Raw genomic sequence first — 21,601 nt, 5'->3', positions numbered from 1 at the left:
ACATTCCTGATCTTCTCAGACTTCGACATGGTCGCATTGGCGTTCTTGAACAAGTCGAGGATGTCTTAGACGTAGCTTGTGAAAGACTCACCGGTCTGCTGAGCTCGTTCACGTAGAGGCTGGTTAGCTTGCAGCTTACGAACGACAGGGCGGTCAAACACGTCGACAATGGCGGTCTTAAAATGAGACCGTTTAGGAAAATCTGATGCGTGGTTCTTGTACCACATGCTTGCAACACCCGCGAGGTAGGAGACCAACTTGCTCAGTTTTCCTATCCCGTCCCACTTATTGGCGACGCTCACGCGCTCGTCAATCGCGAGCGAGTCCTCCACGTCGATGCGATCCGTGCCAGTGAAGACAGGTGGTCAGAGACACGAGGGACACCGGGACATGTTGGTGTGGGAGGACGCGTTTGCTGGGCGGTCTCTTGAGGCATGGTAGATGGCAGGGTACAGGATCGAAGCTCCAGAGGCATCGCATGGGGACCGAAGTTGTTTTGAGGGCAAAGCACCTCCAGCAATTTGTAACTGTGTTTACTCGACGGCTGTCAGTGACAATGCGCAATGGTGACAGTCAAGATGGAGCGCGGACTCCCAGCCCGAGCGACGTTCTTTCAGAAAGTAGCCGAAGAGGACGACCCACTAGAAGGCGCTGGAGACGGACGACCAATTACCGAGTTCCAAGGCTTCGCTACAGTACAATATTTGGAGCGAAAAAAAAACGCCAAGAGGCTTGCAACAGCCAATGAAAAAGCTTTGTCGCTAGTTTTAGCTCCAGCAAAAAGCAAAAAAGAGGCGATGACTTTTTCATAGTTCTGAGTATGAACCAATGAATGCGACTTACAATGATGACGGGAGAAAGGCTATACTGAATGTCGCACAGAAAGCCCGAAAAGCAGAGAATATTCGGCAACAGGCGAGCCGGAACAACCGGTTTCTTTTTTCCACGTGCATGAAGGGTTCCAAGTTGTTGCGCTTCGTTGAGTTACCACCAGACACACCCGTTGATGGCACAAGTTAATCTTTGTCGGTTTCCTAAAGGCTCATTCGCACCTGTTACTAGCGCTGGTCGCGCGACCATTGGCGACCAAAACGCAACTCGAAGCGACCGCTGTTCGCACCTGCGTGAGAATTGTCCTTGTAACCACGCAGAACTCAAGTCTGCTTACATATGGCTCCCACTGCCCCGTAAAATAAGCACACCTCCTGTTCATGCGCATGCGATTTGTTCAGAATTGTGTGATTGCAGTCACGCGACTGAAAAATCGAGCAGCCAGCGACTGCGCCAAAGTAGTCGCTTTGCCAACAAAGTGGCCATCCAGTCGCTTTGTGACTAACTTTGCCGCGCGACCGCGGCTAGTCGCAGCTGTGAACGAGCGCTAAATGTTCTTTGTAGCAGACGGGAAAATATGCTGCACTTTTCTTCAATGGAGCAGGAAATGTACTTGCGACAGATTGCTCACTGCTGCTCTTCGTCATCCTGCAGAGGTTTGATGCTGTAAAGTTGTGAACGCAATCTGTTCTAAAAATTTTTCGAGAAAGATAGTCCGACTCCCAAGCTCATCAGAACCTGTCACTGTGGTGTGCCTTCCACCCGTAGCCGTACTTCCGAGCTCTAAATCTCTTTTCAGATCTTCTCTATGAATGCACACATCCGATGACCACTGTCTTTTCGCTCGGGAAACAGCAATGGCATCACCTCACAAGACCTGCACCCTTGTATAGTTGCGTGTACACTCGTTTATTGCCTTTTCAGTAAACCATTTTTTTACTGGCTGACAAATGTTAAAATCTTGTCACTCAGCGGAACATGCACATTCATGTATGGGAAACTTCTTGAAGGTTACCAGGGTTTCTCAGCGATTACATGCGCGACATGAACAGCCGCGTACATCGTAAAATTTTTGAAAGCTCCTGAAATAACGCGGGAACGCACGACGGCACAAGTCGATGCGTGTCACGCCCAGGCCGGATCAGTGGACAGTGAACGACTGTGCTCGCCTATATCCCTGTCCTTTGCCGTTCGTCTAGGTAGGAGCATATTTCGTTTACTAAAGCCTCCAGTCTTAACCGGCAACACATCGTGGTAGCGTAGCATGTAACGTCTCGCGCTGCTAAGCTCACGGTTTCGATATCCCGCCAGGGCGACCGCATTTCAATGGGGGCACGCGTGTGTTCGGATTTAGTTAGGTGCATGTTACCGAAACTCGAAATCAATCCGCAGTCGCCTATTACGGCGTGCCTCATAATCCCATCCTGGTTTCGGCACATAAAACCTTAGTGTTCACCGTCCCAACTACGTCGCAATTCTGACGTCAGAATAAACATTCTTTTGTGCATTATAGAGCTTCAAGCCCAGCAGATTGCTGCAGAAAAACGCTAAGTGGATTTCTTCCATGTACCATTCCCGCTAAAAAGACAGGGCGTGCAAACACGGACACAAGAAAGATGTCAGGACACCACAAACGCCGACTAACAACTGAAGAGACGCACAACGGCTGAAAAGAAAGAAGGCACGAAAACTTCTCTGCGCATGCCCATGCAACAGGCGAACCTATCGATCCGGCATGCGTGGCAGTCTACGTGGAAGATAACTGTTAAGGCAAGTTAATGCAAGTTAATCGACGGTTGGCTCACGCATGCGCTACCACTATTCTCGATATGACATGCTTCAATCATCAGGCGCGTTTCTTCATTTCTATGCTGGTACAACACTCCGCATTCATTGAATTTTGGCGTGCACTTACAATCTCGACAATGTAAAGATATGTTAGAAGGTGAGCCTCCTGTTAGTGATCACTTATGTTCCAACAATCTCTGGTTGATGCATCGGCCCGTCTGTCCAACGTAGAAGCGGCCGCAGCTGAAAGAGACCTTATACACCACACTCGTACGGCAATCAGTGAATTTCTTCGTGTGTTTTACGAAACAAATATCGGTCCGCTTCTTGTCTTTTACTCGCTCATTCTTCCTCTGCACAGCGGCACAAATCTTACCTAGCTTATTGGCAGCCGTGAAAACAACATTAACGCCGTATCTAGTGCCTACTTTCTTTAGCCTGTGAGATATGCGATAAATGTACGGTATGGCTACGAAACGTTTCTTCCTATCGCTTTCTGCAACCATGCTCGGACTTAACACAATAGACTTCTTTAAACGTTCAGCGACCGTGGCCACTGCATCACGAGGATACCCTACATCTAGAAGACGTGTAACCTGTGCGTTAAAGCTATCACTCATTTTGTGCTCACACGACTTGGTGAGGGCTGACTTAAGGCTATACATGGCGATGCCGTTTTTTACAACTTTCGAGTGCTTCGACGAAAAATTTAACAGCGGTTTCGAAGATCTAGGAGAATACTGCCAGCACACGTGGTTCTTCTGGAACGTTAAGAAAATGTCTAGAAATTGCATTCTATTATTCTGAGGCACCTCTTTAGTAAAGCTCAGCCCTCCTCCATTTAATTCAAATTTTTCGCTCACGGAAGTTACCACCTTTTCAATGTCCTCACCACTACAAAAAATCAAGTAATCGTCCACATAACGAAAAACCTTAATAACCGAATTACCTAAGGCGCCTTCCAAAAGAGTGTCAATGTTGCTAAGGTATAAATCACTAAGAACCGCAGCAACTTTAGAACCAATACATATACCTGATTTCTGCACATAAACGCCTTCCTTCAAACCTACCAGCGTCGACTTTAAATACATGGAAATGATTTCTAGAAATGACCCGGTAGAAACACCACATTTATCGGTGAAAACCGTCTGGTACGCTTGTTGGTTGATGCATTCATTAACACATTTTAACAAGTCCTCATGCGGCAAAGAATAATACAGGTCTTCAATATCCATACTAAAAGCCTTACAACAGCCGGGGTTCTCCTCTGAGAGGAACTGAACTAGCGCCTGAGAAGTACGCATAAGAAAAGGGTCTGAAAAACGCAAAGATGTTAAGCAGTTCTTCAAATAACTAGATACAGCGACTTGCCATGTGCCTTGCTCTGAAACGATTGCTCGAAACGGAATCTCGTTCTTATGTGTTTTGGCTGAAAAAACAATTCTAAAGTAAGTGATCTAGCCTTCTTGACATTACAAGCTCTCAAGATTATGTCTTAACAAAAGGCCGACAGCACGTTGCCAAACTACCGATGGCTTAAGTTTTACCGCCCTAAAACTCTTTTCTATGGCTGTTAATGCTTTTTCTGAGAACAATCTCGGGCATAATTACAAAATATCCTTCCTCATCTGAAATTACTGGCCTGAGTTTCTTCACGACACAGTAATTAACCAAAAGCCGGATAGGATCAGAACACATGAGAAGCATATTAGAACCCTTGGTGCTAGCAACGCAGTCTGAAATGCAGTGGGAACGCTCTTCTTTAGGAACAAGTCTAGTGATTGTACGTGGCATACCTAAAACGTCTATTAGTGTATAACTCCCTTTCAGCTGCGGCCGCTTCTACGTAGGACAGACGGGCCGATGCATCAACCAGAGATTGTTGGAACATAAGAGAAAGCTAACAGGAGGCTCACCTTCTAATCTATCGTTACATTGTCGAGATTCTAAGTGCACGCCAAAATTCAATGAATGCGCAGTGTTGTACCGGCATAGAAATGAAGAAACGCGCCTGATGATTGAAGCACGGCATATCGAGAATAGTGGTAGCACATGCGTGAGCCAACCGTCTATTAACTTGCATAAAGATGAAATCAAATGCCTTAACAGTTATCTTCCACGTAGACCGCCACGCGTGCCGGATTAATAGGTTCGCCTGTTGTATGGGCATGCGCAGATAAGTTTTCGTGCCTTCTTTCTTTTCAGCCGTTGTGCGTCTCTTCAGTTGTTAGTCGGCGTTTGTGGTGTCCTGACTTCTTTCTTGTGTCCGTGTTTGCACGCCCTGTCTTTTTAGAATGAATGCTTACCAACTAGCTCAGCTCTCTGTTATTCTAAAATACCATTCACGCAATTTAAAAGGGCTCTACTGTATACATGCAGATGTAACTCTAGACGGTCCTTATTATTTGCGCCATCTAAGGCTAGCACCCGAAACTCGCCCTCTCCACGGCGGCTCCGCGCAGTTAATACACTTTAACCTCACCGCTCCCGCCGGTCACACATCGCCGAGACAAAGAGCAGACATTTCGTAGCGCCAATGGATGGCGCCTAGTGCCTAGAGGCAACTGCGAGAACAAAGGTGTTGAAGTAAATGGCCCATACACAACGCATTTCGAGGCTGGCTGTACGCTCTGTCTCACTATCAATCGCATTGCCGTCGACAGTGATGCCCAATCTTTCTTTTTTTCAAATTCACAAGCTTTCCTTAGTTTTAAAACAAAAACAACTACCCAGTTAACACACCACCACTTTTAAAGGGGCAAAGCGAAAGAGCACGAGTGTCACCCTATTTCCCTTTGCTTATCCCTATTAATGAGGTGCGGTTGAATACAGACCGTTAGGAATATTATGTATGTATGTATGTAGAGCTGCTGCAAGCCCACCTAACGACATACTCGCGGCTCACCTGTCTCTGAGGAGCGACCAGACCTCCCCGCCGAGGCATGCCTCCATGAGCATGTAGACGTACTTCTCATCTCGAAACGTCTTGAACATGCGGCAGATGAACGGATGGCGGCAACTCATCATGAGCGCCTTCTCGCTCAGCACGTGCTCCTGCTGCTGCGTTTCCACAATGTGCTTCTTGGTCAGGCACTTGAGCGCGAACGTCCGGCTGCGGTCCTGTACATACTGCACCTGCAATCACGTGACAAGACTGTTCTGTCATGCACCGCCGATACGCACCCAAGTGTAGCTTCCAGGGCAGCAAACATGGCCTAGTTAGCAAGTGCAGGTAAGTTTGTGAAAGCGCGTGAAGAACGACAGGAAGCACAGAAACAAGTGAAGTACTTATGACGCTTTTTCAATTACGAGGTTACTGTTGTACCAATAGAATACTGTGGCACTGAGCCAATTTTGCTGCTGCATGAACAATTTACGACCATTCAATTGAGGCTGAGGCAAAAACTAGTCAAAAAGGCGCCGGAGAAGGGGAAGAAGTGACACACACAACGACTGGTCGTTGTGTGTGCCACTCCTTGTCTGGCGTCTTTGTGACTGGTTTTTGCCTCAGCGTCATGTACGAAGAGACCCAGACTTCGACGTTATTAAATTGAGGCATCTGAAGGGATGCCTGTTTAGAAACGAATGTTTAAATCGCTGGCGCAGCCCGAGTTTGTTTACGGCGTTTACCATCCCAAAGCGACACAGGCTATGATAGTTAATTTCGACCACACTGGGTTCTTCAACCTGCACTGACGATTAACCTAGCGCAAAGCACGGGCCTCTAGCGTTTCCCGTATACATCGAAATCAAAAAGGCCGAGATCGAACCCACGTCTTTCAGATGAAGAGCTGAGCACCGTAACCACCGAGTCATCGCGGCGGCCGCTGGCTCAGACTGACTCTTCGTTAAGCCTTATATGTCTGCTGAGTGAAAAAATCCGGCATCCGGTGTAAACACGAATGGAACCACACGTCTCGTGACGTTAAATACATATCATGATTCTAAACCGTAACAGCTATACATTTAAATTGAATTCAAACGGAATACAGAGTCAACTGAAAGTTAATAGAGAATGGGTAAACGTGTACAAAAGTGAAACAAGAGCGGATCAACGTTGTGGAGATAGGTGTTGCAGGAAGCTTACCGTATGAGGCGACTGGGAAAGGACGCGACATTCTCCACTCCCGCAGCGAACAAAGACGCTACGGCCGGGTGCGTCGACACTGCGACACGGCGCAGAAAGGGCACTAGAGGCAGGCATAGAGTTAATATACTGACTCTAGAGGAAAAGCTGGGCCGCGAGACCGCTAACCACAAGAGCGCTGACATCTTGGAACGTTGTCATTCTTGCCATCAGATATCAATCTTAAAGAAGCATTTCAACAATTAAAAACGCGCGGATATTGTTTTGTGTTTATTTTGAATACTTGTAAGAAAGAATGCGATGGCTGTTTATGCAATTTAGTGTGCGCAGAAAGGAGCGTTTGCAGGCTGGTTTACTAGATGGCGCCACCATATCAACACCAACACTAGAGAGAGCGCTCGCGGCCGATTGCGCGGGTTTCCGCCCCTGGTTCAAGCCCCTGGCACTCGTTTACGTCGTATATCTCGTAGTTGTCATAGTGTCTCGTTATGTGCGTTTTGTGTTGCCACGTACGTGCCACTCGAGTTCAAGTGACAGCCCTTTTCTTTCAAGCTGGAAACTCCAATGCAAACCACGACGGACGGCAAAGAACAGATGAGACAGGCACTGAAAGTTATGTAACTAGGCGCAACCGAAGTTTTTTTTAGTCTTTTTAATGGCGATAAAATTTCGTGTGCCGTGTATCTATAGTTTTGATTGAAGCTTTCGGGTGACGTCTCACTCACATGTGCCGCTGAATGCTGCAGTCGACATTGTTCTGCTTTATGGCACTGTGTGCTGAAGCACGGCCACGGTCGAAGCACCGCGCGACCACGGCCTACGCGCTTTCTTCGAGCTGCGAATCTGTCGAGTGACCCTTGTGCCAGCGAACGGAGAAACTTTGTTCGTTATGCATTATCGGTAGGGCGTGCGTAGGAAAAACTATTCACAAACTGGTGGAAATGTTAACTGTTATCAATCGGGCCAGCTGCACGGACAACGCCACACTGGCCCACGGCTTCACGCATCAAAACACAGCTGATGATGTTCTCTGAACAGCGCGTAGCTGGCTTAGGTTGGTAGATTAAAACTGATTACTACCGTCATATATAGCGAGCGTCTCAGGGTCTGGCAACGTTCGTTTTGCTCCATCATGGCGGAACCCATGCGGTTATAGGAGAACTTGCGTTTGGCCTAGTTGGTGCTTACTGTTTGACATTTTGACCGCACAAAAAAGACGAGGACAGAGGGAGGTACGACGACACGGGCGGTAAACTTTCAACTCATTTTATTCAGTGAGAGACGTAGCAATATATAGCGAGTTTTGACATGCGCAGACACAGTTACGTCCGCTCATCAGTCTAGTGGGGCAGCCACCTGTCCAAGAAAGACATTTCCGATTGAAATAATCTGATAGAGGTGTCACTGACACAATCATTCTGGGCAGAAGCCAAGATCAAAAAGCTCGAGAGCTATTAGAAGCTTACTTTATTAGAAAGAAAAATGATGATTGTGTCAGTGACACCTCTATCAGATTATTTCAATCGGAAATGTCTTTCTTGGACAGGTGGCTGCCCCACTAGACTGATGAGCGGACGTAACTGTGTCTGCGCTGTCAAAACTCGCTATATATTGCTACGTCTTTCACTGAATAAAATGAGTTGAAAGTTTACCGCCCGTGTCGTCGTACCTCCCTCTGTCCTCGTCTTTTTTGTGCGGTCAAAATGTCAAACAGTATGCGGTTATAGGTTTCAATGCATGGGTCCTATGGGGAGCTTTTCCTCTAGAGTCAGTATATTAACTCTATGGAGGCAGGTTGCCAACAAACTCGGGTTTATTAACACAATATGCAGCTCAGTGCGACAATCACTGGCGTGCAGGCCGTATAGGGAAACTCCGCAAGACCGGTAGAGTACTCTTGGCAGCGGCACTACGAATATCAAACAAAGGGCAGCAGTCGAGCGCACGATCGAGGAACCACCTGCCATTTCAGCGCGTCAACCTCTCGTGCAGGCCTGACAGCACCTGACGCGGCAAGCCAGCGCCAGACAGAAGCGTGTTCATGGGAGATGTTGGGTTGTCACTGGCGTCCAATGAGGACAGGCGATGCGCAGTGATACAGGCTTGCGTGGTGTGAGGCGACCATTGTCCGGACACATGGCGCCGTGCGGGGAACACTGACGCTGACTAGCACCAGGCAAAAAGGCCCGGCGGCGCAGCCATGGTAGCCGCGTCGCCGATTAACGGCGGTTCCCGGCACACAAGCCGCGCGGGGCCAGCACACACGCTAGCTGGGAAAGGAGGCGCCACAGGGAAGGGCGCGCTCGATTCCCACATTTCTCCATCCGAAAGACCGAGGCCAGCCTGTGAAAGAGGCTGTCTGAAGCCAAGTGTCAAGGTCAGCTCAGCCGCAAGGGGGCTGGCAAACGGGGCAATGTCCAAAAGGGTGGTGCCGTCTTCCAGATGGTCAGGACCAAACAACTTGCCACACAGCACAAAGGTGAAGGTGACGCTCCCGTTGATATGAGTCCGTTGTCGCCTTAGGTCACACCAAACGTCTCACCAAAAGTTCCACCACCAGGGTGAGCCAGCTGCCGGGAAAAGGTCAGCAGCCCAGGAGAAATGGGGCAAGACTGCATCAGGGCGGCCGCCAGCCCGCTTGAAGTGCGCCGGTCTGGAGATGTTGGCAGCCAGAAACGTACGAGGCGCGGCTGCAAGTTGCGCGCAGCAGCCAACCGTCGAAAGTCGCTGGGACGAGGGCTGGCCAGGAAAGGCAGGGCGGAACAGCTGGCAGCCAACAAACTTGAGCTGGAGCGACCATGCTCGGACCCAAGGCTTGAGTGGGCCGACTAGCCGCCGAGACCGCCATTTGTGTTAGGCCGGGTGGAGGTGGCTGCAGGGCAGAAGGCAGTAAGCAGGCCACAGTTGCGAGACCCAGGGAATGGCAGGCACAGGTTCAGCAACAGGCTGGAGGCACGGTAGCGCCAGGTGCAGGGAGACGACTAGGCGATGCAGGAGTGGACAGGAGTGCCCCCGGCATAGGAAGCTTGCCAAAGTTAATAGAGAATGCCCCCCGCAGAACGCCAAAGAGGTGGCTGCGTGACAGCGCTGCCCAGCAAAGGGGGTGTTTGGCAGGTTCTAGCTTGGACTACACATCTGAGGGTATTTTCGGCCAAGAGGGCCTTCTACCAATTCCATACGTGTGTCACCGCCCCTTAGCGGTTATTAGATGTGAAGCAGCTTTTGCGCTGGACGTTGTCCGTAGTTCCATTGTCGACCGTCCGGTTTCTAAAACCTACCATAGCGATCTGTAACATATTGAACGCGCGTTCGCACTAAGGAGAAGTCTTCTTCGTCTTGTTCTTCAACCGCGTTGATGATGATACGTGGAGAACAGTTTAGGGGCCCGGGCTGCCGTATGCTGTCCTAGCTTGGCGTACCGCAGACAAAACCACGTGTGCTGGCACGCGCTGGCGGGTTCGGGCCTGTGTAAAGGGCTGGGTGAGACGCTGTGGCTCTCCACCTTACACTATCTCAGCAATCACGTGATGGCGTCGGGAAACGAGATTCTGCAGACGCGCGATGAACCCGCGTGGCCTGCTGCCACAGGAGTTCGGGACGAGTAACCGCAACAGCAACTAGAGTGAATGCATCGTATGCTCCACATGCAAGGACGCGTTAACATCGGGCAAGGTGACCGTGATGAACGGAACTTTAGGTTGCCCCATGCGCTCCTTCGCAGCCCCACATGGCTCCCTTTAGTGGGTGATCGTGAAATTTTTCTCCATAAGTCCAGCTACCTGTTAGTGGGAGAAAGGTTGCTTAGGTGTGTTTCCGCAGGTTGTACCGGTGGCGTGACTTGGGGCCGAGGGCGAGATCGCCGACACAACTTGAGGGCGAGATCACCGACACAGTAGTGCACGTCGCGATGCGACCGGTCGTATTGAGCCTTCTGTCCAGCTCGCGCTTTGGCCAGGTTGGAGCGCGCCATATCGAGGGCTGCGTCCATCCGTGAGCACAGTTCCGCGGAGTAGCCAGAGGCGCCGGCTTTCGTGGCGCACGCCCCACTGCCGCCCCACAGAACGCGGTCCATGGGGTTAGGCAGCTCGCTCCAGAGGTTGAGGAAAGTGGGCGAGTACCTGGTTGAACGGTTTACCATGGACCGCAAGGAGAAACCTATCTCGTTAAGGCAGGAATCCCAATCACTGTGTTGCTGCGCAAAGGCTGTCAGCAAGGGCTCGAGGTTTTAGTTTATCCGCTCGGTCGGGATGGCCTGTGGGTTATACGTGGTTCTTTTGCAATGCTTGCTGCCAAAGGCAGCACGAGCATCCACAAACACCTTGGCCGTGAAATGGGGCGAATTGTCCGTGATCAACTCCGCCGGAAAGCCAAAGCGGGTAAAGACCTAGGTTAAGTTGTCCCAGACTGCGCGTTCCGTTAACTGCCGAATGGGAAACAGCTCGACCCACTTCGCGAAGTTATCTGTGACAGCCTGGAAAAAAACATGGCCTCTCCGGCTTCGTGAGAAAGGTCCCATAATGTCACAGGCCGCGACTTGCCAGCGTTGTTGTCTGTCTGTCGATCGGCTGCATGAGCCTGGGAGGCTGGCCCCCACGAGGCTTCACGCATTGGCACACACGGCATGAGCGGCCGTAGTGAAGGGCATCATGCTTCATGCCAGGGCCAGGTAGCAGGGTGGCACAACTTTTGAAAAGTCTTAAGGCCACTCGCATGTCTGGCCAACCACGAATCGTGGAAATAGCAGAAGGTGGCTTTCCTTATATAGTAACACCACCTTATAGTATCGCCACCTTGAAAGACTCCTGGGGAGCTTCTTCAGATGGGACATAGCGCAGGAGAACGCCATCAGCATCAAGCAGATACGAGTCCGACGTGCCCGCAGCGATACCAGTCTGCGTACGGCACTCGACAGCGACAGCAATACCAGCTGTCCGTTTCCACCCGGCTAGCTCAGTCCGTAGGACATGAGTCTCTTAATCTCAGAGTCGTGGGTTCGGGCCCCACGTTGGGAGCCAGTTATGTGGAGTTGGGCTTTGCACGAAGCTTACCATCCGAGGCAACCGGGAAGGGACGTGATGTTCTCCACTGCCGCAGCGAACAATGACGTTACGGCCGGGTTCGTCGACACTCCGACACGGCGCAGGGAAGGCACTAGAGGCATATTGTCAAAAAACACGGGTTTATTATTACAATATGCAGCTGAGTGCGGCGATCACAGGCTTGCAGGCCACATAGGGAAACTCCGCAAGACCGGTAGAGTACGCTTGCCAGCGGCGTTACGACTATAACACAACGGGCAGCAATCGAGCGCATGAACTAGAAGCCGCCTGCCAGAGGAGCGCGTCATCTCTCGTGCAGGCCTCGGAGCATCTGACGCGGCAAGCCAGCTCCAGAAAAAAAGCCAGCTAATGGGAGAGGGCGTTGTCACTGGCGGCCAGTGAGGACAGGCGAAGCGCAGTGACGTAGGCTAGCGTGGTGCGCGGCGAGCATTGTCCAGACACGTGGCGTCATGCGGGGAAGACCGACGCATGTTTAGCACCAGGCAAAAAGGCCAGGCGGCGTAGCCACGGTAGCCATGTCGCCGATTAACGGCGGTTCACGGCACTTGAGCCGCGTGGGGCCAGTTCATGCGCTAGCTGGGAAACGAGGCGCCAAAGGGAAGGGCGCACTCGATTCCCACAACGTAGATTAAGGGGAATCAAGATAAATAATCGCCTTTAAGAGTGAGTTACGACTGATTCAACTGAATTCAGTGTGAATCGAGAATGAATCAATTAAGGGGGAATCAAGAACAATAAAGTTACTACGTGTGATAAAAACGTAAGTCAAGTCACTTAAGTGTGAATCAACATTCATAAAAGTAAATGAAAAAAATGAATCAATGTACAATAAATAGAAAGTGAAACAACAGTTAATCAAATCACTTCATTGTGAATCAAGAGTGAATCGACTGAGTTAAGTGTTAATAAAGAGTCAATAAAGTTATTTGAGTGTGGATGCAGAATTAATTAAATGACAATTGTGATTCAATGATGAATCGTGCCAATAAGGTGGGAATGAAGACTGAAGCAAACTGAATCAGATGATCTGTGTGCGAATCAAAAACGAATCAAGTGGCTTAAACGTGAATAAAAGTACAATAAAGTGAACCAAGTGCATCAAGAGCGCATCAAGTGATGTATGTGTGAATCAAGGATGAATAAAATGACCTAATCATGAATGACGAATGAGTCTACTGGCTTTGGAGGTAATCAAGACTGAATGAACATACCTAAGCGTGGATCAACGTACAATAAAGTGAATCAGGGGACTACAGAGAGAATGACGTGAAATAATTGCGCTTCAATAAAGATTGAAGTCACTGAAATGTGTATAAAAGTGAATCAATGGACTTAGGACTGAATCAAGCGCATAAAAAAAGAATGAAGTGAAGGTAGTACGAATGAAGAGTGAATAAAGCGACATAGGTGGGAATCAAGAGGGAACCGAGTGGCTTAAGTGCGAATCAAGAATTAATGAAGTTGCTTATGTGTGAATCCACGTACAATGAAGTTAATCAAGTGAATAGAGTGAATCAATGGTGCACTAAATGGAACAGAGCGAATTAACTGTGATCAAAGTGGTTCAATTCACTTAGGTGTGAATTAATGCACACTAATTCAATCAAGAGTGAAATGACGTACATTAATGTGAATCACGCTAAAATGACTATCGTATCTTTATCCATAATGGCAGTGATCTGGCGTTCTTGGGAGCCGTGGCGTTGCCCTGCTACACAGTAGTCTAAGCATCAAATGTAATTGAACGAGCATCTCAAAATCCCAATATATTCTCGCAGCATGGACACATATACACGAAAATGATTTCACTATTTCCAGCAGCACATGCGACCAACACAGCACTTGTCCAATTTAATGACTGAGGCAATAAAAAAGAGGAAACACTACTGGAATTCGGGTGTCCAACAAGAAAAAACAAAAAATAAAATATACGGGTTCAATTTTGATTCAACGGGTCTGATTGCGCGACTGTCATTTCACTCCAGTTGGCGAACCAGGTTCGAGACGGTAGTCTTGACCTTCGAACATGTTGCGTAGGGCTGCTCGCGTAAGTGCGCTCAGATAAAGCACTCCAGGAAGCACTTTCCAAATCTTTGCGCTGGTAAATTCGCCGGGACATCTGTATTTTGTAAATTTCCATTTCAATTCTCTTTAGCGTTTAAAGATGTGTTGTCCCAGCGCATTTCACTTTTGCAGGTTTTCCGAGACGATGAAATAAACGCGCCCATTGACAGGTAGGAAACAGCGAACGATATATTTGCATGATTATTCGCAGCAGCGGAAGGAGTCTGCTCTTTGAAATGAGAAAAAAATTCTAAAACAAGTTTGATGAATCTTGCTGTGTGTATGTATATTTATGTGCTAAATGGGTATAATATGTATTTTTTTTAATATCAAGGATTTTATGTGTATTTCGGAACCACAATTTTTTTAATTCAAAGAGTCACAAGTAAATCAGCATATCAAAAATAATCTGGAATGATATAAAACAAGAATGGATGTTCTAAGCCCGTTTGAGCAGACTTTGCGGCATAATGCACATTTAGTAGACGGGATTTCACTCGTGGATGTTCTTGAAGTGGGTTCAGAACATGCACTCTTGTTTTACTACGTACAGTTCACATTCCTAGTTTTTGCCGCTTTGTTTTGTAACTTCGTTGGTTTGAAAAAAATACATGCTCTTAAGGGGCACATAAAATGGTTGATATATTAAAAACTACATACTGTACTGGAAAGAACTGCGTATTTGAAATCAGCACACCAACGTACATAAACATAGCAACATTCATCGAAATCAATCAAGAATTTAAAGTGAAACATCATAGAGGAGGGTAAAATAGCTACAGCCATCATACCCATAAATACAGTCATCTTATGTGCACTGTATTTTATGGAAGCATTGGCTCCCCACACAAATCACGAATAATGCCCAAACTAATGGAAACTACAAGCAGTAAGAACTACAAATAATGTCCGCTGTGCTTTCCTCGGCTTGTTGCCTTAACGTCTTCAATGTGTTGTGCATAGCAAAGAAACGAGCCCCTCGGGAACGATTCCCGTCCTTTCGTTATAATCGGACTCTTGTGCCGTAATTGGTAATCTTATTTTGTTGGATGGGGCACTCGTACTATAATTTATTTTTTGAAAAGTTAGTTTTACCACTCTTCGAGCAGGAAACACGCATGTGCACGCCATCGAAATGTGCATTGCACTTTTCCCTAATTTCAACGCAAAGAAATTATTTATTTGCAGACGTGCGTCACACGAAACACTGAAAGTGAGATAAATAACTTTTGTTTTGGTTACCGGCAGATTTGTGGGGGGCTATCTCCACCTAGATGGCGGCCGCGAGCCCTTGGGCTCTGGCGGCACGCTTGGCCTGGGAGACCATCATGAATTGGTCATTAGGGGCCGTGCAAGGTTTCCCACTGCCTCCCATTCTGAATTTTGCGGCCCTGTCGGGGCGCCCGTGGGCAGGCCCAAATAATATGATCTAGGTCCGCCCTTTCTTTGCAAAATTTACATTTGGCAGGATATTGTTCTTGATTATAACGATCTTACGTCACTGGGCTTGAATAGTGAGTGGAAGGCGGTGGCATGGCGCCTCCTCCAAACGAGACACGGAAAAAAAAAAGAAAATATGCAATCACAGTGACAGGCACGTGCTAGCTACAAAAAATTGGGGAACCCTTAAGCTTCGCCTTGAGAGTTGAACGATATAGCGACATCCGCAGACATGCGCGCACGCACGCACGCACGCACACACACACACGCGCGCGCGCGCGCATGTACACGCACGCACACACATAACCGACATACCTATACTAAAGGCAAAGGTTCCCGCCATCTTCAACAGCACTGTTATGGGAATGTTTTGTGTGTCCAAAGCACGAGCGACTATTGTGTTCACTGACTGCGCACTGACTGCGCACACGCACACAGAAACACTCACACTTTCAGTCACTGCAGTAAAAGTCATAGCGAATGCACAGAATCCATTACAAGCGTGCCAACAGCTCGGTCGCGTGAGCAAGAGTCTACGCGCGTGATATGTTTTTCGGAGTATCGATGAAACCGCTACGTGTGTGTAAGTAAACGCGTACACAGATGTGTGTGCCCTTTGTTACGGGTGAATAGCGATGCACCAACTTCGTGTTTGAAAAGAAAAACCTGCGCGGCGTGGCCACGCCATCTCTCGGAAACAGCGGGAAAACCGCGGCGCACCATGCCAACGTCTACAACAGATGGTGCGACTACACCGCGCGGCCGTCTCTTTCGAAGGCGGCGGCAACAAGAGTAAAACGCGATACCGTAATCGGGCCATGTTCGTATCGCTTTCCCAATCGCTCGCCTGCCTTCGCTTCTCGGTGGAGACCTAAACCAGGCCGCAACGAAAGTCAAGGTGCGGATGCTCTCCGGCTCATTTTGCCACGCGCGCTCCTTTTGCTATGTTTATGCAACTGGTCCGTTACACGTATAATCACTGTCTTGCGCAAACCACGCCCGAATGCCTGGGAACCTTGCATCTTATTTCAGAATCTTATAGGCTTGAGCGCCCAAACGCGAACGGTAGAATTCATTCAATAACTAACGCGTCCGCCAGCAGTAAGGCTGGAATGTTCGATGCCGCATGTACAAATGCCGACACGCCTTATTGCAGAGCAGAATATCGACGGCCGACGCTCTGTTCGCCGCTATCATTATACAGCGCGTATTCCTTCCTTACAGTTTGACTTTGCTTCCACAAGTTCGACCAAATAAAGAGTTTCATCTTGGACACGCCGACTGCCGTCTTCGTAGGCGTCACGACCCCAAGACATGTGGTGGAGCTGCTGCTCTTTCATGTTCCGGACGCCCCCGTCAATCCGCGTACCCAGCCCACGTGGCGAAGAAGACACTGACACCATCAGCGACAGTGAAGCCAGCCGCAGAATGAAAGGACTACCCCCACAACCATTCCGGACAAACCAAAAGCCACGGCGACGAAAACAAGCACGATGAACGCCGCAGTGTCGCCTGCAGCGATAGTGATGCAGCCGCCCAGGGAGCCGCCGACATTCCATGGTTCACCATGTGAAGACCCCGAAACCTGGCTGGAGACGTTTGAAAGGGTCTCGACATTTAACAACTGAAACTCCGAGGTCAAGCTGCCTCACGTGTACTTTTTCCTGGAAGACGCCGTAAGACCTGGTACGAGAATCGGGAGTCCACACTCAGAACCTAGGACCTCTTTCGCAGCACTTTTTAGATGCGAAGTATCTCTTGCTCGGGAGTATGTAACGCGGCCTGGTCATCCAAACGCAGCGTTGTAGTCCGCACTTACACTACGCACGCGCGACTCTCCTCTTTCTCTCTCTCCAACAGCTGCGCGTTACTCTCTCCACTCGCTCTCTCCACTCCTCTCGCCAGCTCGCTGGCGACTGACTCACCGGGACGGACGCTCCTTCCTTAGATCTCCCACGAGGCTTTTTTTTTCTCCAGACCACTATCCAGTACGGCATCATCTGCCTTTAGTTTATTTTCATCCCTTCTGTACGCACTTTCGAGTGCAGCCCCCCTCGGGGCTCCGCAAGGGGTGAACTAATTTAATCGCATCTTCCCCTCACCTATTTATTTTCTTTATTCCTCTCTCCTCACAACAATGTTTCCTCACTCTACAATCTCCTTCCTTCCTCGTTTCCCTCACCGCATCGCTTGATGGACGACATCACCACAGCTGAACTACCCTTGGGGCCAAGTTTGAGCGCCAGCTCGAAGCGGTCTCGAGCGTTTGAGCTCCTCCTGAGAGAAGCGAGGAACCTCATCAGTGGTGAAGAGGGGAAAAAACAGCGTTCACCTCGGAGACGCCCGCGTCGAGCAAGAAAGAGCCCTGCGCAACCACGCAAGCGCACCCGTGGTGCGGTGACAACACCGGGCCCCGCGAACTCTTGTCCGGCTTTACCAACCAGCCCCAGTATCTTCTTATCGCTTGGAGCCGGAGCGAAACCTGTAGAGAATACAGCCACGGCCATTTTGCCTCTGCCTGACTCACAAGTCCGCCATATTTTTCCTCGAGCAGTTCTCAAAAAGCGACCTTGCACCTGCAGACCCAGAAGAGAATAGCCCCCACTTAGCACCCCTTCTCAGTACTGGCAGCATTCCTGAGACAAGCGTACGAAGGGTCATCGCCCTCGCCCACCACAACTTCGGACGGAAACACCTCATTCACCTCGAGCCTTGACACGCCACCTTCCTCCTCTCCCGCCGTCTCCACAGCGGCGAGCAGCGCAACAGTTTCCCCGCCTGTCCCTTCCTCTGAGGCCTGTGACGTCACTGGGTTACCAGGAACAGCCGCAGCCCCCACTCCTGGCACAGCCAAGAGCGTGACCCCTCCTCCTCCCCCTCCGACCACGACTGTCGTCGATGGAGGGACAAAGGAGCAGTGCAGCAATCACGCCTCTGTCGCCCTCCCCACCCAGCAGGATCTCTCCTGACGCCTGTCAAAAAGGGTGCCTCCGCAGGCGTGCTTCCCAAGCGTCCCCTCGGCCAAGTTGTGTATTGGGCCGGCTACCAGCCGAGGACCCCTTCCCCTCCCTCCATCTACAGGAGCCCCAAGAGGAACAGCGCTATGCGCACCGCTCGTCTCAATCCCGCGGCCCAAACCAACGCGTGTTGACAAACCGGCCCCAAACCCTGCCCAAAACATAGACACCTACTCTCACACTGTAGACGCAGTCCTCTTTCGCCATACTGAGAGGAAGGCATCCTTCCGGACTGTCACGCAGGAAGCCATCTCTGCCTCTCTTGCCCCCATTGGTGGAGTTGTGCGTGTGCGAGTTAACTTTCGGCGCAATGTGGTCGTGGCTGACGTTGCTCCGGGCACACCTCTCGCCACCCTCCTCGCCATTGCCGACATCTGCGGCATTCCAGTGCGAGCAAAGAAGGCGACCACCAATACCTGCAGTGGTGTTGTATACAACGTGGACCCCTCCATAGGCAGTGAAGACTTCATTTCGAATGTTACGTCGCAGTACCCGATCATAGAGTGCTCCCGTACTGGCCGGAACATTCTTTTTACGTCCAGCGGGTCCAAACCCCCCGCCGACATCGAACTCTACAAACAGCGCCGCACTGTTCGCCCCTTACGGCCCCGCCCAACTCAGTGCGCCCGCTGTGCCCGCTACGACCACATAGACGTCACGTGCACGTCCACCATACGCTGTGTGCGATGTGGAGGGCCCCACCCCCCGGCTGACTGCGCGGCTGAGCAGCCAATGTGTTTGCTCTGTGGCGCGAAACACCTTGCCAGAGAACCGCGTTGCCCACGTTGACAAGAAGAGCGTCGCCTTCTTGAGCTGCGCAAGGAGTCTACGACGCCCATTTCGCGTAGTGAGGCCCTCGCTCTCGCGCGGGCATCGGGCACCAACGCTTCCGGTAACCCCGCAAAGCAGAGAAACTACCACCCAGTCACTAAGGGACTATCCTACGCAGCCGCCACCGGTGTCACTGCTCCCCCGCAGCCGCGACCAGCGACAAGAAGAGTTCTGCTGTCTCAGTCTTGGTGGCAGCACTCGCAGCAGCACTGGAGTTTCTGCCTTCCGATTGCCCCATTCGCCCGCTCTGTACTGCAGCGCTGGCCACCCAAACCTCACTAACCCAGGATGGCGAATAACCGTCTTCGTGAAACGAGGCCGCACATACTGCAGTGGAACTGCAACTCACTGCGCCGCCGACAAGCCGTGCTTGCGGCGATCCTTCCCCTGCGCGATTACCACGTCTTGGCCTTCCAGGAAACGAATGTTCGCGCGCAGGAGGTATCGTTGCCCGGCTAAGTCGGCTACAGCAGTCCCACGCAGTGTGCGCGGCCTGATTGCACCAGTGTCCCGTGCGGTGACGCCCTGCACCCACCTGGGAAGCCGCGCGCAGCCCTCTACATCCGAACAACGCTTCCTCACGCTCTCATCCCCACGGAACACTACACCAGTGAAATATGTGAATGTGTGGCCGCTGCAGTTCGTGTAGACGGCGTTCAGACCTCCGTCGTGATTGTTTATATGCGCCCAGTCGCTGCGGCCACCTACGCGTTTGTCCCACCACTTGTAGCTGCACTCTCGCGCGACCACATCCTGTGCGGGGACTTCAACGCGCACCAAGTCGGCTGGGGTGACCCTAGCACCGATGTGCGCGGGCGGGACCTCACCGAAGCGATACACTGGGCTGGTCCCTCGTTCTAAACACTGGGGAGCCAACTTTAATACGTCGAAACAGCGCTGCCACTGTGATCGACCTGGCCCTGGTGTCGGAACGCTGCTCCTGCGAATGGAAGCGACACTCTGACACGGCCGGGTCCGATCACTTCCCGATCACGCTCCTACCGTGCCAACCCAGCCGTGGTGCCGTGCGCGAGTACAAGGTCGTGCGGTGGCCGCTCTTCCGCGAGCTGTGCGCGAGTGTTGAGTCCAGCGAGGACTTCTTTGCGCGTATCGCGGACTGTGCCGAGCGTGCCACCACTCGCTGTGTGGTGCCCGCTGAAAAGCCCTGCCCTGACATTAAACTCTTAAACCTCCGTGCAGTGCGCCAGCGTGCACAGAGGCGGGCACTGCGCTCTTCAGGCCCCGGTACCTGGACAGAGTACAACCGACTGGACGCCGTGTGCCGACGCCACGCTCAACAATTGCGCGACCGCAGCTGGACGAGCGTGTGCTCCTCCCTCCGTGACCCGCGCAGGCGCCACCGCGGTTGGCACATCATGAGCGTTATGCTCAACCGAAGATGTCTCGCTTCCCCGTTCTCGCCATCGCGGTGGCGCCTGGAATCACGGCGTTGGAGCTCGCAGAGCTCATTGCCTCATCTTTCGAGCTCCCTCCTGCTGCTGCCCAGACACCTGCGCACGCCCTGAACCACACGGCTCCACCCCTCCCGCCACCCGCACCTGCTCTTGCGGCTGCCATCCGCTCCCTTTGCAAGAGCGACTTCACCCTGTCCGAGCTGCAGCGGGTAATTGAAAGGAAGCGAACACACAGCACTCGTGGTGCGGATGGCATCACACACAAGCTCCTGCGGAACTTGGACTCATCCCAGAGCCCTCTCTTGTTAGAGGCATACAATCGAGTTTTCGCTGGTGGAGGCCTTCCGGATCAGTGACGCTCTGCTGTGGTTGTGCCAGTTCTAAAGCGAGGCAAGCCGTCCCGTGAACTCAGATCGTATAGGCCCATCTCCCTGACATCCGTGGCTGGGAAAACGATGCAGGGAATGGCCCTTCACCGGCTTCAATGGCTCGCAGCGGCTCGCGGTATCTTTGCGCCCGAACAGTGCGGCTTCCGACCTTGTCGCGCAACAGCTGACTGCCTCGCTACAATCGTTAGCACCCTTGAGCAGGCCCTTCACAATGGGGAGATGGCAATCCTGCTGCTCCTTGACGTTCAGTCGGCTTTCGACTGGCTCCCCCACGCGTCCATAACCAGTGCTGTGCGCTCACTCGGTGTTGAGGGCAGACTCTTGAACTATGTGCAAGCCTTCCTCACTGACCGGGCGTTTTCTGTGCGCGTGGGGAGAGCGACAAGCTCACCGCGCTCCGCCCACTCTGGTGTACCACAGGGCAGTGTCCTAAGCCCGTTTCTGTTGAACTTGGTGCTCGCGCCACTCGTGAAGTGCATCCTAGAAACGGCTGACCTCCCTGTGCGCGCGGTGATCTATGACGACGATGTCGCGCTGTACGTGCGCGGCCCCACTCGCAAGTGCAGTGCTGTGCGCGCACGCATCCACACAGCGCTCGAGCGTGTAGCTGCCTTGTTAGAGGGCATCGGCCTAGGCGCTCTCTCCAACGTAGACTGAGGCGCTCGCCGTTTACCCCAGG

At 51.2% G+C, this 21,601-nt stretch overlaps 1 protein-coding gene across 1 annotated transcript in view; it reads right to left on the bottom strand.

The window, feature by feature from the left end:
* LOC119389391 (cGMP-dependent protein kinase, isozyme 1) overlaps window positions 1-21,601 on the bottom strand; it is a gene marked incomplete in the record, with an annotated part of 765,645 nt that overhangs the window by 136,261 nt on the left and 607,783 nt on the right. The window contains 1 exon segment of the mRNA XM_049413534.1: window positions 5,525-5,754. Coding sequence (XP_049269491.1) covers window positions 5,525-5,754 — 230 coding nt within the window.

The sequence above is a fragment of the Rhipicephalus sanguineus genome, chromosome 1 (assembly GCF_013339695.2).
Source record: "Rhipicephalus sanguineus isolate Rsan-2018 chromosome 1, BIME_Rsan_1.4, whole genome shotgun sequence".
In the NCBI taxonomy this organism is placed as follows: domain Eukaryota; kingdom Metazoa; phylum Arthropoda; class Arachnida; order Ixodida; family Ixodidae; genus Rhipicephalus; species Rhipicephalus sanguineus.
Note: the sequence above shows the minus strand (reverse complement) of the source record. Positions and strands in the feature narration are given on the sequence as shown.